Source organism: Mytilus trossulus, chromosome 9 (genome assembly GCF_036588685.1).
Source record: "Mytilus trossulus isolate FHL-02 chromosome 9, PNRI_Mtr1.1.1.hap1, whole genome shotgun sequence".
In the NCBI taxonomy this organism is placed as follows: domain Eukaryota; kingdom Metazoa; phylum Mollusca; class Bivalvia; order Mytilida; family Mytilidae; genus Mytilus; species Mytilus trossulus.
This window is the reverse complement of record NC_086381.1, coordinates 65,446,711-65,462,348: the sequence shown is the minus strand read 5'-3', so window position 1 is coordinate 65,462,348 and position 15,638 is coordinate 65,446,711. Positions and strand designations below refer to the sequence as shown.

Genomic DNA, 15,638 nt, shown 5'->3' with positions numbered 1-15,638 from the left:
CATGCCTATAATGCATGTTGTGTGTGTAAAAATATTTGAGCACAAAATGTCTGGATAATACAAGTAATAATGTGTCTAAACATTCATTTCAATTATATCAAAAGTTTACATACAAATAAACCTGCACAATCGTACAAAAATAACTTCAATTAATGTTACAGATTTCCCGCAAAGTTCAATATTTAGGACGTTCCTCGTCTCATTGAAATGCACCCATTTTACAGATAATTTCAACGCCTCGATATTATAATGTTTATAAAAATACACTAATTAATCAAATATCACCAATAAAAAAGGTATAAACTTACTTCATGAGGGGCCAACACCTAAATTCTATGTTTTGTGACAAAGCGTAATGTGAACATCAAACGTATCCGGTGTCATATGACTGATTACCAAAAAACGGTGTTGGTAAACATTTAACCATAGCAAAATTAAATCCGGGGCAGCACACTCCCCTCCTGATTTCTTACTGAAATCACTATACCAAAAAATAATGTATTTGTACATGTATCTAACTAAATAACTCTTTTAAGGTAAATTCCAAAATAAAACCTTACAATCCTTAAACATTGTTAAACAGTCTATAAACATCAAATCACTACAGAGTCACTCAGAGAGCAAACGGAGGAGTTCACAAATTGGTCTAACATAACATCTACGGTCCTTAGCCACACGAATCTGTACCTTTCGGACATGATCATCACTGCTCGGAAATGTTCTTTCGACAATAGCCATTGGCCAACATGTACGATTTAGTTCACGGTCTTTCAAAAGAACTATGTCACCTTCTTTAATATCATCACTTGAAGTATTCCATTTACGTCGCTGTTGTAAATTTGATAGATATTGTTCGCGCCACTTCTTCCAAAATTCCTGAGAAAGAACAACAACATGTTTCCATTGAGATTTGTACAATTGTTTCATATCCAACTCGGGCAAGGTCTCCGGAAGACTTCCTTCCTTCTGAGTAAGTAACGTATTGGGTGTCAGAATAGAAGAATCATTAGGGTCAGTCGAGACTGGTACGAGCGGTCTGCAATTCACTATCGAACAAACGTCTGCTAGAAAAGTTGTTAGTACTTCATGAGTTAGTTCCTTCAAATTAGCACGCAATAACATAGCATCTAAGATTTTCCGTGTTACTCCGATCATCCTTTCCCATAAACCCCCGAAGTGGGATGCATGGGGAGGGTTGAAAATCCAAGTTACTTGATTGGTATTCAAATAATTCCGAATGTTTTCATCTTCAACGAAAATAGAATTCATACTTAACTCATCAGATGCGCCAACGAAATTAGTTCCTCTGTCACTTCTAAACTGACGCACTGGTCCTCTAACAGATATGAATCTTCGCATCGCATTTATGAAAGATGAACTGCTTAGTTCCTCTACCACTTCAATATCAATGAATATGTATGGCACGAATTACTAAACAAGTAAATAATATCGCCCATCTCTTGTGGTTTGCCTGACCACCTCTTGTCCGTCTTGCTATCACGTTCCAGGGTCCAAAAGTATCGACACCTACAAAAGTAAAAGGTGGACTAGGTGTGATCCTATCTTCAGGTAAGTCTGACATAATTTGAGTTCCAAAGAGACCTCGTAGTTTCTTGCATGTAACACAGTTATGAATACAAGTTCCAACCATTCTTTTACAACCTATAATCCAGTACCCTACTGAACGAATCTTCCCTTCAGTTACATGTCTTCCTTGGTGGTGAACCAATTCATGAAAGTGTCTAATAAGCAATAATGAAATGTGGCTTTTCTTCGGAACAAGCACTGGATTCCTGTCTGAATTAATTGTACATTTTTTGCCTACATTTAATCGTCCTCCTACACAAAGAATACCATTTTCATCAAGTAAAGGCGACAGAGAAATAATTGAGCTTCCAGATGAGACATTTCTCCCCTCCTTGAGGGACTTGATTTCTTTAGAAAAGTATTCGAGTTGTGCTTCCTTCAATATGAATTTCTCCGCATCACGTAAATCATCACTACTTAGTGCACACATATGCCATCCTTTGCATTGACCGTTGGGTTGACTGAATGATTTGACAATATGTCGGAGTCTTGCAATCGTTTTAACTAAGCGGGACCAACTAGAAAATGACTCAAAGATTTTCACAAATTCTGTATCAGATTTCACTTCTTTATCACTTGAGTTAGTTTTACATGTATCTAACAAAGGCCTTACTTCTTTGTCATCATCTAGAGTTATCATAGAAAAACTTTCTGTATGATAAAATTTAGATTCACTTCCTTTCATAAGAAATGATGGTCCTAAGAGCCATTCACTAGTGCTTATATCTCTAGCAGAAATAGATCTGGTGGCTGTATCAGCTGGATTATCTTCGGACGGTACGTATGACCATTGACTTGGACTGGTTGACTGACGGATCATATCTATACGATTTCCAACGTAAACATAAAAACGTCTCTGTTGATTATTGATATAGCCCAAGACTATCTTACTATCAGTGTACATGAATGTAGAGTTAATTTCCAAAGTTAAGTGTCTAGTTACTGAGTCTTTAAGATTTATTGCTAATACAGCGGCACATAATTCTAACCTGGGAATGGTATGCCCATGAGTAGGAGCAACCTTTGCCTTTCCCTGAACAAAGGCTAGTTGAGACACTCCGTTGACATCATAAAGTTTCAAATATGCGACAGCACCAATACCATCTTTTGACGCGTCTGAGAAAATATGCAGTTCACGACAAACAATCTGTGATGACTCAAATGAAGTGAAACATCTCGGTATGGTCACATTGTTCAAATGTTCAAGTGAATTCTTCCATGTACTCTACTTACATAAGTCAGTGTGTAAGGCCATAATATCACGCATAATAATCTTTCCGGCTACAGTTATAGGTGCAACAAAACCCATTGGATCATATAAACCATTTATTGTTGCCAACACACCACGTTTTGTGAATGGTTTTGATGTTGAATTTAGTTGCGAAACCCTAAAAGTAAAGCAGTCCTTGGACATGTCCCACTGAACACCAAGGCTTCTCTGAAGTGGGGCCTCATTCAGATCCAAATTTATATTCTTTAAGTCTTTTGCAAGATCCTCTGGTGAAAAAGATTTAATAACTTCCAAATTATTAGATGAAATTTTGTGTAAGCGAATGTTACCTTCTTCCTTCAGAATTTTCTTTGTTCGAGTAATTAAATCAACTGCTTCAACACTAGTATCAAAGGAACACAATGCATCATCCACATAAAAGTTGCGTTCTACAAAGTCACGCACATCTTGTTCAGCTGTTTTAACACAGTTTCTAAAGCCAAAAGTGGCGACAGCCGGAGATGGCTTGTTCCCAAAGACATGTCTAGTCATTCGATATTCTATCATTTCATTCTTTGGATCGTTGTCTTTGTGCCAATAGAATCTTAAGTAGTTTCGTTGTTCTGGTGGGACTGAAAACCTATAAAACATCTGTTCAATATCGGCTGTGATAACAACTGCACGTTGTCGAAATCTTAGTAGTATCACAAGAAGGCTATTCACTAGATCGGGTCCGCTCAGTAGAACATCATTGAGACTTATATCATTGAATTTGGCTGAAGAGTCAAAAACGCACCTTATGTTCCCTGGTTTCTTCGAATGATAAATAGCGAAAAGTGGTAAGTACCAACACTCAGTCTGTTCTGTGATTTGAGGAGCAACTTCAGCATGACCATTTGTAAGTAATTTACCCATAAATTCATAAACATGGGAATGTTTTTCCGGGTGCTTTTGTAGATTATAGTCCAGTGACTTTGCTCGTCGGAGAGCCTGCATTCTAATGTTGGGAAGCCTTACTCTGTCCCGCCTAAAAGGTAGTGGAGCTGTCCAACAACCTTCCTCATCTTTGTAACTTTCTTGTTCCATAAGTGCAAGAAATTCTTTGTCCAAAATTGAGAGTCCAGGAATATTATCATCAGGAGTTGTCTGGAATATATAACCATCTTTGGCGTTACAGTTATTATTACATGGTTCTAATGTAGTTGTACGGCCATCCTTCAATGTGAAAGTTTTATATACTGATACGGAATCCTGTTGTACATGCGTAGCGGACAAACAACTCTCACCAATTATTACCCATCCCAAGAAGAGTTTTTGTGCAAATGGGCAATGCTCTGTACCTAATCGTTGGTCAATGACATGATGAGCTTTCAATAAGTCTCTACCTATTAGCAACATTATATCTGCATTATCATTAATGTCAGGAATGAAATCAGCAATGTCTCTCAAATGATGGTACGCATGAGCTATATCCGGTGACGGAATTTCAGTACGTATATCAGGAACCTGGTCACACTCTATGAGAGTAGGTAAGTTTAATTTACAACTAGCATCAAAGGACTCAACTGCAAAATCACTTGCTCGTCTTCCATACTCAGAGAAGCTACCGGAACAAGATGATAATGTGTACAGTACCTCAGGTCCATGAATATTAAAATGTTCAAAGAATGAAGATTTTGCTAAAGACCTGTTTGATTGTTCATCTATAATGGCGTACAATAGTAAGCTGTTTTCTGGTTGTCCATTCGGATACACTCTGACCAATACCGTCTTTGAGCATGATTTACTAGTTCCTTGGTTCTTGCATATTTGTGTGCATGCAGTTACCACCTTTTGAGTGTCCTGTTACAACTTTGGTTCTGTTTTCTGTTCTTGAAATTTTGTGGTTGGCTGTTGGTGTGTAAATTTCTCAATATGTAAAGCTGTTGGGTGTGTAGTTGACTTACAAACTTCACATGTCACGGCTGCAGTACAATCTCTGGCTAGGTGACCCTTTTGACCACAACATCTAAAGCAAAGTCCTTTACTCTTCAAAAAATCCTGACGTTTCCTTATCGGCTATAATCTAAACTGTCGACATTTGTTTAACGTGTGATTTGTATTATGCAACGGACATACAGTGTCACTAGTGTTCCGTGTATACTGTTGATTTTTCGTAACAGGCAAATCAGTCTTTAGTACTGAAACATTTTGGTGCTGCCTTTGTTTTGGTTTTGTCATGTTGTGCACCTTAGCTGAGTTTATTCCTGTATCCTCATAAATAAATGACGGATCATTTTTCATGCGTGCAATTTTTCTTAAGAATAGTTCAAACACTTCAAATGGTGGATATGAAGAAGAATGATATTCCTTGTACTTGTTTGCTTCTGTCGACCATTTCTCTTGCAACTGGTAGGGTAACTTTGCGACAATAGGGTTAACTCCCGCAGACGAGTCGAAGTATGAAAATAATGGACGGTACTGCTCATAAGTTTTAATGGCTGCAATTTCTGAAACAATGTCTAATAGATCATATAATTGTTTTGGATCTTTGTATGTAATCTTAGGAAAATACATAAGTTTTTGCTTAATTGAAGTTTCAACCATTTCCGGTCTAGCATAACGGTCATGTAGTCGTTCCCATATACGGTCACGTGCTTTGGACAAGTCCAAATAGTTTGCTGAACGTATACTAACAGCAGACTTTGTCGACTCTGGTCCCAGATACTTAACCAACAGATCCACTTCCTCTGATGCTGAGAGGCTCAGCTCCTTCACAGTGTCACAGAATGATTTTTTCCACGATCCAAAATATTCTGCCTTATCATCAAACTTTTGTATTCTAGATATCAGAAGATCTTTTTTAACAATAAATTTTGCCAATTCCTCGCTAGAGTTATTAATAGTTGTAGGATAATATGGTGCAGCCTTTGCGTTCAACGTACACGACTTAGTATCTAAAGTTTGCACAACCTTTGGATCTGGTTGTGTAGTAATCTGAGTCACTGGTGATAAATCATTATCTTGATTGTTGTTATCGACATAAATATTCTGTTTCGGTTTCGTATCAGTTTTTTCAACAAAATCAGTTTTAGGAACTAGGATATCACCATTTGATATTGGATCCAAAATTTTATTTTGATCAAGGACAAACTGTCTTACTCTTTTTTCTCTAGTCTCTGACAAGTGTTTATCTTCAAATTCTTCTTCACTACTTTCCATACAGTCGTCTAATACTTCAAACACTTTTTGGCTTTCTGCAAATTCTCGCTGAGTATTCAAAACTTTAATACTTGCTTCAACGTTGGCCTTTTGTTTTAAAAGTTCTGCTTCCTGTTGCGCATACTCCACACGAACCCGCAACTCTTCTACTTTTAATTTCTGTTTAATGTATAATGAATTAACATTTGATTTGTCGGAAATTTTAGACTTTCCAGATAGTTTTGACCGAATGCTTTTGGCTTTTGACTTTAATGTTATTTTCATGGGTGGCTCACTTTTAAGCTCTGACTTAAGCTGAACAGCTGTTAGTAAATCTTCTGAATCTTGTTCCTTCTGAATCACAGTAATGTTTTGTTCTGACATTGAATCCTGTTTTGAGGTTCCTTGATGTTCATCAACTCTGTTAAGATAAAACTGGACTTCTTTTTCAATGTTTTTAAGTTCCTGATCATTTTTTTCCATTTCAATGTCACTAAATCTTGTGCGAATTGATGATAGGTATCTATGAAAACCATCTGAGTTTCGACGATAGTGTTCAAGTTTTTGGCGTACATGCGTATCAACATCTGATACTGTGCAGGTCCTTTCACGAATAGCTTGAATCAACAAATAAATGTCCTGTTTTACTTCGGTAAGTGTAGTCCAATATTTCTGAACAATTACTTGGTATGCCTTTTGAGCCTTTACTGTAAGGTTCCTTTGACGTCTAAGGGATTTGTCCGATGTCCACTCTGAAGCTGACATGTTCCTATGTGAAGCTGGTTCCTTGTACGAATTTTGTACTGTGCAATGTTCTATGCTTTATTGCTATTCAAACCCCCGGAGAGGGTACAAAACTACAACATAAAAAATACAATCATAAGTAAAAGGTATTTAGAAACAAAACATTTTCCAATATTTCACATAAAAATAATCATACTAAAAAATGTAACCAAAATGCAAAACAGTACTAACAGTGCTTTGATTGTGTAAAATTACATAATAAAGTTTTAGTCCAATCTTTAAGATTTCCTTGAAAATACATGTAGGTGTAATGTTACTTCAAATATCAATGCGGAACAAATCATAAATTGTTTGAAATGTAAAATGTCTCTAGAACAAAACATCAGTAAATTATGTACCATGTAAAATTTATCCTGTCATGCCTATAATGCATGTTATGTGTGTAAAAATATTTGAGCACAAAATGTCTGGATAATACAAGTAATAATGTGTCTAAACATTCATTTCAATTATATCAAAAGGTTACATACAAATAAACCTGCACAATCGTACAAAAATAACTTCAATTAATGTTACAGATTTCCCGCAAAGTTCAATATTTAGGACGTTCCTCGTCTCATTGAAATGCACCCATTTTACAGATAATTTCAACGCCTCGATATTATAATGTTTATAAAAATACACTAATTAATCAAATATCACCAATAAAAAAGGTATAAACTTACTTCATGAGGGGCCAACACCTAAATTCTATGTTTTGTGACAAAGCGTAATGTGAACATCAAACGTATCCGGTGTCATATGACTGATTACCAAAAAACGGTGTTGGTAAACATTTAACCATAGCAAAATTAAATCCGGGGCAGCACATTTGCTATCTACGACATGTGACCTCGACGCCCACTCACTGGTGTCCGGAATATGAAGATGCCCTGTGTTCTGACTGTAGTGAACGTCACAGTCTATCAAAGGGAACAATATGTCACACGACAATCCCTTTCTCACAATATCAAGCCTTACCAACCTTCATTATCGATATACAACAGTTTTGTATTGATCGTAAGGAAAAGTACCAACAATATTGCATAAAACATGAATATCCCATCTGTTACAAGTGCATTAAGGAGCATGGGAAATGCATTGAAGTCGTCCCTCTTGAAGAAGTTGTAAACCAGGTTTAAACATCAGAGCTTTTTCGAGATCTAGAACAAAGTTTGGATGATGTACTGGAAAACATCAAACGATTTCAAGAAGACAGAGAGCACAACGTCAAAACTATTAAAGACCAGAAAAAAGAAATTTCCATAGAAATTGATAGAATCAAAACACAGATAAACAACTATCTTGACATATTGAAGGAGGATTTCATAAAAGAGTTGGATCAAGTTTTCAAAATCATGAAGATAACATCAATTCAATTCAATTATTCATTCTTTAAAAGAGCAAGAAAAGGAGATAGATCTTTGTAACATCGAAATACGCCTCCGATTTCCAAACCTTTATAGGAATGAGAGAGATTCAACCAAAAGTCATTGAAAACGAAATACGTCTTAAGTCGATGATTGAAAATAAAAGTCTTGAAAGTGTTGACATAGAATTTGCAATCGACTATAAGGTACAAAATATTCTTTTGTCGGTCACAAAAATTGGTTCAATTTTTATTAGAAAAGGTCCATCTTCTATCATAATCAACCCTAAAAAGAAGACTGGACAAGCTCAGTTATCATTACCTAAAAGTATGCAATCAATTAGCGAAATTTCAGTAGATTTCGTCAAAAAGATGAAAACAAATTGTGAACGGGTTAAGGGTGCTTTATAACTCTCATAGGGGGATTCCTTCTCATAGATGTCAATACTTTGAATCTAAAGCTTGTAGCTTTGAATGCCCAAGGTGAAACTTAATATATTATCCAACTTCCGTCAAAATACTGTACCGCATTTGATGTGGATTGTATAAATTTAAATACAGTGGCAATACGAATTAGCACGTCACACAAAACTGGCGAACTCCATGGTATCAGTATTGTTGATCTTACAATAAAAAAGGAAATTATGTTCGTAGACTTACCCTGTCAACCATATGGTATTGCACATGACAGTTCATCATTGGTCTGTTGTGTTGAAAATCAAGACATGCATATGATATCATGTACAGACTACAGCATTACTAAAATCCCTAACATGGTCTTACCACGGTCTTCTTACGTCTCAGTGCATGCTGACAAGATTCTTTTTACCAATTCTATAAGAAATAAAGTGTATTGCCGTTTGCAAGATGGTACACCAATATGGGAATTTCATGATGAATTCGTTTTACTGACACCACGTGGAATTACTGTAGACGCTCAGGGAACTGTTATCGTCGTAGGACATGATTCATGCAATATTCTTGTGATTTCTTCTGATGGGAAACAATGCAAACAAATACTCAACAAGGACAATGGTATCAATAAACCAAATTCAATTTGCTTTGACAAGTTAAGTAACCAGGTTCTTGTAATTAACGAGACAACAGATGCTTATCTTTATAACATTGCATTTTTCTAAATCAACAAAACATTTATCAATTTCAAAAACCAGCTTAGTATAGGAATTGCATGTATAGTAATATGTATTCTTCATGTTCTTTTATTAAAAACTTCATTTTAAGAGAGATTACAATGACAACAGAGTAAAAATAATTCTGTTTTGTATATTTGATTAGCTACGAACTATTTTATACCCGTGTTAAATTGTGTTTTGTTGTGTGTGATGTTCACAATATAATTGCAGTAAGGTTTTGTTGAAGACGAATGGAATGAGGTATTGAGATTATGTCAAAAGACATATTCTAAAGTAAATTAAACTTATAAAAATTTGTTTAAAACAACGATGCTGACAATTTTCAAAGTATATTTGTTGTTTTAACATCAATTTAGGCATGATCGCTGTTTCACCTATCCGTTTTCGTGTAAAATCAGATACATTAAAATGGTAATCGTTGTATTACTGTTCACAAAACATTTTGAAATAAGAAATGCAGAGGGACATTCAAACTCATAAATCGAAAATAAACTGACAACGCCATGGCTAAAAGAAAAAACACAAACAGACAAACAATAGTACACAGAACACAACACAATAAACTAAGACTAAGCAACACGAACCCCACCAAAAACTGAAATTGCTTCGGAAGGGTAAGCTGATCCTACTTTACATGTATGTTTTTATTATTGTAATGTTTTGATAAAAGTTTTAAAAAGAAATAAAAACAGTCGTTAGCGCAGTTAAAGTAAAAAGTAAGAAAATATAAGTAGACAATTAAACTGTCAAAGAAACTGCGTTAACGCCATGATTTGAGGAATGATGTTGTACAGACGAACAACGGTTAAACACAAAACGATACCTACACCATTAATTGTATATCACTGGGGTAAAGCTGATGACCGTAACTGCATTCACGGTCATCCCAAGATGTCGGACGAAAAATTAGGTCAGTATTTTTATTGTCTGTTAAGGTGTTTCTACATCATTTCCTTTACAAAGCATACATTGGTACGATGTAAATTTATAAAAGATTCACACGGAAGTCACAAATCTCTACAGAGGAACGTGTATAGAACGGGAATTTGGATTTGAAAAATTCGCTAAGATGACCGTAAATCATCTTTAAAATATTTTCAAGATGACCGTAACATATAATAAGGATGACCGTGATTGGTAAAATGATGACCGTAATTTCGAAAGGATGACCGTAATTTCTAAAAAAAAATACAAAAAGTTCCAAGCAACCTGTAAATTCCAAAACACCTCGTGCTGAGTCACTAAAGTCGAGCGCACCCTAAAAGGTGTACTTGATTTTGGCCATATTTATATTTGTTTTAACCAATAACTATATTTATAAAGTTGTTTTAAGGAAATCAATGCTAGCACTGCATGGAATAATCCTATTTCTACTAGTCATCAAATTGCCAAATATGAGAGTACAAGGATAAAAGCTGTGGATTTTCTATAAAAATCTTGATTTATTTGCCACAAAGTCCTCTTTTTCTATTAAATGCAATGAAACAGTAAAAAGATAATGCTTTGCATCCAGTTTCCCCTTGGAATATGTACAAAATGGCCAATCCCTATTATTCATTATATCTGTAGTTTTGATACAATTGAAGTTTGAAAAGTTCGTACAAAAATGGCTATAGAAGGGTACATAAACCTCAAATACTCTGGAGTTTTATTATTCAAAATTTTGTGATAATGAGTTAGTCTGTGATTGCGTCGTCTTTCAGATAATTTTTCCCATTGAGCTTCAACATATAAATTGTTTATACTGGTAAGCTTAGTACCCTCCGTGACTATACGCGCTGCGTCAAGCTGAATACTTTCAAGTTTAGCAATCAAATTCTGATTTTGAGAGTCCCAAACGACATTGGCATATTAAAGTCAAAATCTATCAAGAACATTTTTCATTTTTCTCATTATATTTATTCTTTTGTAAGATTTAGAAACTATATATTCAATATGGTCGTTCATGGATCCGTTGTTAGAAAAAAAAGACACCTATATGTTTGTGTTGACTTACTGTTTGTAGCTCTAGGGTCTTCATATTTAATGGAGGATGAAAGGGTCTATTATTTTTTTTTGTAAATTTCATACTTTCAGTATTTTGAGCATTAAAATTAACAAGCCATTTTTTTTACCAATTATAAATCTCATCTAGATCGTCATTTAAATTTTAGCTGTTTCTGTTGGATTGTCAAAACATAATATATAATGAAGTGTCATTTGCGAATAGCTTAATTTGAGCTTGAATGTCTTCTACAATATCGTTTATAAATATCAAAAAAAGGAGAGGGTCTAGAATGGACCCTTGTGGGACGCCTGCATTTACAGGTAACCATTCGGAACTTGAACCGTTAATAACCACCCGCTGGACTCTATTTGTAAGATAATTTTCAAACCACCTTAGTAAAGAACCCGGTATGCCCGCTTGTTGAAGTTTAAATAGCAGTCCCTTATGCCAGACTCGATCAAACGTTTTTAAATACTTATATCACAGAATACTACCCTTGTTTCTTTATCGCTATTTAAGGCTTCCCAAAATCATTCGAAATGTTAATTAATTAATTAACTGCTGAATCCCCCCGTGTAAAGCCCGACTGATCTTTCGTTAAAATATTATTGCGCATAAAGTGATTGTAAACATGTTTATATACACATCGTTCCATACACTTTGATATTACACTCAACAAGGAAATAAGTCTATAGTTTTTAACGTCATTCGGTTTACTATTTTTTTATAAACTGGGGTAACATTTGCTCTTTTCCATTGATCTGGAAAAGTAGACGTACTTAACGATAAGTTTAAAAATAGTTTACATAGTGGATAAATTAAAACAGGAGATGCTTCTTTTAACAATTTGGGACTTATGGGGTCTGGGCCAGAAGCTTTTGTGGGATTAACAATTTTTAATATATCTTTAACTTCAGTAACAGTAAGTTCTATATAACTAATGTCATCACTAACATTATGAAGTTCTTCAGGTAACACAGCACTTGAATCATCAATATTTGACTGGGAAGAAAAAAATCGATTAAATTCATTTGCCTTTTCGATTTCATCAAATATTAAGTTGTTATTAACGATTATTGGGGTACACTTGCGTCGTATGTTTTTTATCCGGATATTTGTTTGACCGTTTTCCACCAGTTAGTAGTGGACGGGTTACTTTTCGTGATTTTTTTAATTAAATTGTTGTTATAATCATCCTTCGATTTTCTTATTAAACTAGTAACTTCATTTCGTATTTTTTTAAATTTTGACCACCACGATTTATTATTATATTTTTTAGCCTTTCTGTGGATTCTATTTTTTTTTCCTTATCTTTTTTTTAACATCATTTGTTAGCCATGGAGGTTCATTTTTGCGATCAGTTATTATTTTATTTGGAATACAATTTTCAGCAGCTTCTATGATAGTTTTGTTATTTCGGTTGAAAGTTGTTCAACGTTATTTGAGTCAATTACGGAATAGTCATAGTCTCCTCGATCATATAGCCAAATTTTCCGCTTAAAAGTTTTTTGACGACATTTTGGAAAGTTCAAAAGACTAATTATAGGACAGTGAAAACGTATTTGGTCTAATAAAGCTGACCCGACTCCACAGTAATTTATTATGTGAGCATCATTTATTATAAAAAGGTCTAACAATGATGACGACGATTCAGTAAAATGAGTAGGTTCATCTATCATTTGAGTAAGACTAAATTGGCCTAACAAAGGTGTAATTTTTTAAGAGAACATTATCCTCAAGGTAAACAAAAATAAGACGTTTTTCAAGTACATGGTTCGCCTTAATATTAAAATCATTGATCATTTCTAAAATAGGGTTCGAAATCGAAATGCGAGGTATACCTGAAAAATATAAAAAAGAAATAAACAATGTCATGTGGAATTTTATATGGGAGGGGAAAGTAAATTTAATTAAAAGGGACGTGTGTTGCTTACCGTTAGAAGAAGGGGGGATTGGTATGATCAATATAGACTCGTTCATTAAATCCAAACAAATCAAAAGTATGCAAAAGATTTTAAGATCAAAAACCGATAACTGGAACACAATAGCCAAATGGTGGCTACAGAAGTTTGATATCAAATATAATTGTAATAATTTTTTAGCAAAGTGTTCGGACTTACGAGGATTGCAAATGGAAAATTTTCCAAAATACTATCTTGAGTTAATTAAAACGTGGTCAATTTTTTTAAGTATACAAAGTCCAATAAATAAAAACGATATCCTAAACCAACAACTTTTTGGAAACATAAAAATTCAATACAATAAAAAACCTATTTTTTTCCCTAACTTCGGAAAAAGTGGAATTCATACAATAAAAGATATTTGGGATGAAGAAACGAAAAACATCAAAAGCGACAACTTTATATACAATACTCTTAAAGATAAGAGAAACTGGATCTCGGAATGGGCAAGGCTGAAATTAGCTATTCCTAAATTGTTCAAGGACAGACTAAAAAACGTCCACGTTGATCCAGAACCCCCCAAAAATGGTTATTATATTAAAAATACATTTGAATTTTACGATAAACAGAATAAAGTAGTAATCCCAAGTGAGATATCTTTGAAATTAATCCAATATTCGTTAAATTTAGATATAGTTCCAAACTGTCAAATAAAATGGAATATTCAGTATAATTCGGAATTACCGTGGAAAAAGATCTGGATAAATTTAAATAAAAGTATGTCCTCTAGGAAAGCAAATCAAATTAGCTGGAAAATTGTTCGTAACATTATCTATACGGAGCAAAAACTATTTAGAATGGGCAAATCAAATAATGGCAAATGCCATTTTTGTAAAACAGAAAACGAAACTCTCACACACCTTTTTTACAACTGTAACATTATAATGGTTGTTTGGGAACACATTTTTGATGCGCTTAAAACATATAATGTACTAAATAACACAGTATATATTCCATTGAGCGAAGAACTTATCATGCTAGGAATGTACGATTACAAAAAAAAGTACAATGTCATAACTAATACGATTATGAATACAGTTAAATGGATTATTTGGAAATGTAGGAATATAATCAAATATCAGTCTAAAAGTTTTACTTCCAGCCAATTGATAGCATATGCAAAACGGGAACTGGGAAGTTTAATTGAATCTATGGACAAATCATTATCATCCAAAAAAGAAAATTTTGCAGCTGAAATAAAACTTATAATAAATCTTATACATTAGTAAGTGACGAAATAATTTGTACTTACTTTCTTTTCCTTTTATTAATGTATTTTATTTACTGTAGAATATTGTGAACATTTTATACGCAAACTCAATCTGTGTAATTAATATGAATGTATAACTTATGTATGGAAAAAAATATTAAATAGATTTTTTTTTTTTATGATAGAGTCCACCGTTTATCCCTGGACGTTGGATCATTGTAAACACAGGGCCCCTTGTGTATTCTTCCCTGAGTTATACAAGGAAAATGTAATCAGGTGATTTTCAATAAATGTATTTCAAGTCTTAAAAAAAAAAAAAAAAGAACATGGTTCGTCATATGTAGCATCCAACTACAAGCCAAATAGTTAAAAAGAACTTACCGAGCCCCTATTGCAACAAACTCAACAAAAACAATGCATACAAATATGGATATTTCTTTCAATTGACGGTCATCCTTTTAAATTTAGTCATTCTTTATAAATTACGGTCATCCTTAACAATTTACGGTCATCTTTTAACCAATTACGGTCAGCCTTGTTATGAATCGCTAATCCTGTTACGGTCATCTCGATTACGATTTACGGTCATCCTCGCGAATTTTTCAAATCCAAATTCCCGTTTTCTACACGTTCCTCGGTAGAGATTTATGACTTCCGTGTGAATCTTTTATATATTTACATCGTATCAAAGTATGCTTTGTAAAGAAAATGATGTAGAAACACCTTAACAGACAATAACAATACTGACCTAATTTTTCATCCGACATCTTGGGATGACCGTAAATGCAGTTACGGTCATCAGCTTTACCCCAGTGTATATGGAACTATTTGACATTATTCTTGTTTATATTAACTTCATTCACTTAGGTTGTTTCTACGAACGAACAACTAAACGAACGAACGTCTAAAATCGAATACGTTTTACGATCACCATAACGAATGCGGTGTTCAAAAAACCAGAAATCGATTGAGATAAACCATAATTGGGTTACAAACTAAGACAGAGGGAGACACATCAACTATAAGAAAAAACCAAAGAAACAATAGGAAAACTGAAGTACAACAAAAACAAACGCTAACATACATAGAAACGAACCATTTGATAACAACTGTTATATTCCTCACTTGACACATGACACTCAAAGAACAAAATGATGGATTGAACCTGGTATTTTTTGCTAGCCGTACTTCTCGCTT

The 15,638-nt window shown here is 34.2% G+C and overlaps 2 protein-coding genes across 2 annotated transcripts; both read right to left on the bottom strand.

Moving 5' to 3' along the window:
- Positions 1 to 1,405: 1,405 nt before the first annotated feature.
- LOC134684864 (uncharacterized) lies at positions 1,406 to 4,577 on the bottom strand. The gene is made up of 3 exons (XM_063544173.1): positions 4,559 to 4,577; positions 2,821 to 4,314; positions 1,406 to 2,703 (listed from the first exon to the last, which is right to left on the bottom strand). The coding sequence occupies exons 1-3, from the start codon at positions 4,575 to 4,577 to the stop codon at positions 1,406 to 1,408; spliced, it is 2,811 nt and encodes a 936-aa protein (XP_063400243.1).
- A 194-nt stretch (positions 4,578 to 4,771) lies between these two features.
- Positions 4,772 to 7,577, bottom strand: LOC134683251 (uncharacterized). The gene is made up of 2 exons (XM_063542428.1): positions 7,447 to 7,577; positions 4,772 to 6,834 (listed from the first exon to the last, which is right to left on the bottom strand). The coding sequence occupies exon 2, from the start codon at positions 6,740 to 6,742 to the stop codon at positions 4,856 to 4,858; it is 1,887 nt and encodes a 628-aa protein (XP_063398498.1). The 5' UTR covers positions 6,743 to 6,834; positions 7,447 to 7,577; the 3' UTR covers positions 4,772 to 4,855.
- Positions 7,578 to 15,638: the final 8,061 nt, after the last annotated feature.

What these genes read in the sequence shown, in the direction of transcription:
- LOC134684864 (XM_063544173.1), bottom strand. An exon ending in GGCCTTACACACTGACTTAT is followed by an intron (nt 2,704 to 2,820) that starts GTAAGTAGAGTA and finishes ATATTTTCTCAG; the next exon opens with ACGCGTCAAAAGATGGTATT.
- LOC134683251 (XM_063542428.1), bottom strand. Translation starts at nt 6,742, where the DNA reads ATGTCAGCTTCAGAGTGGACATCGGACAAATCCCTTAGACGTCAAAGG.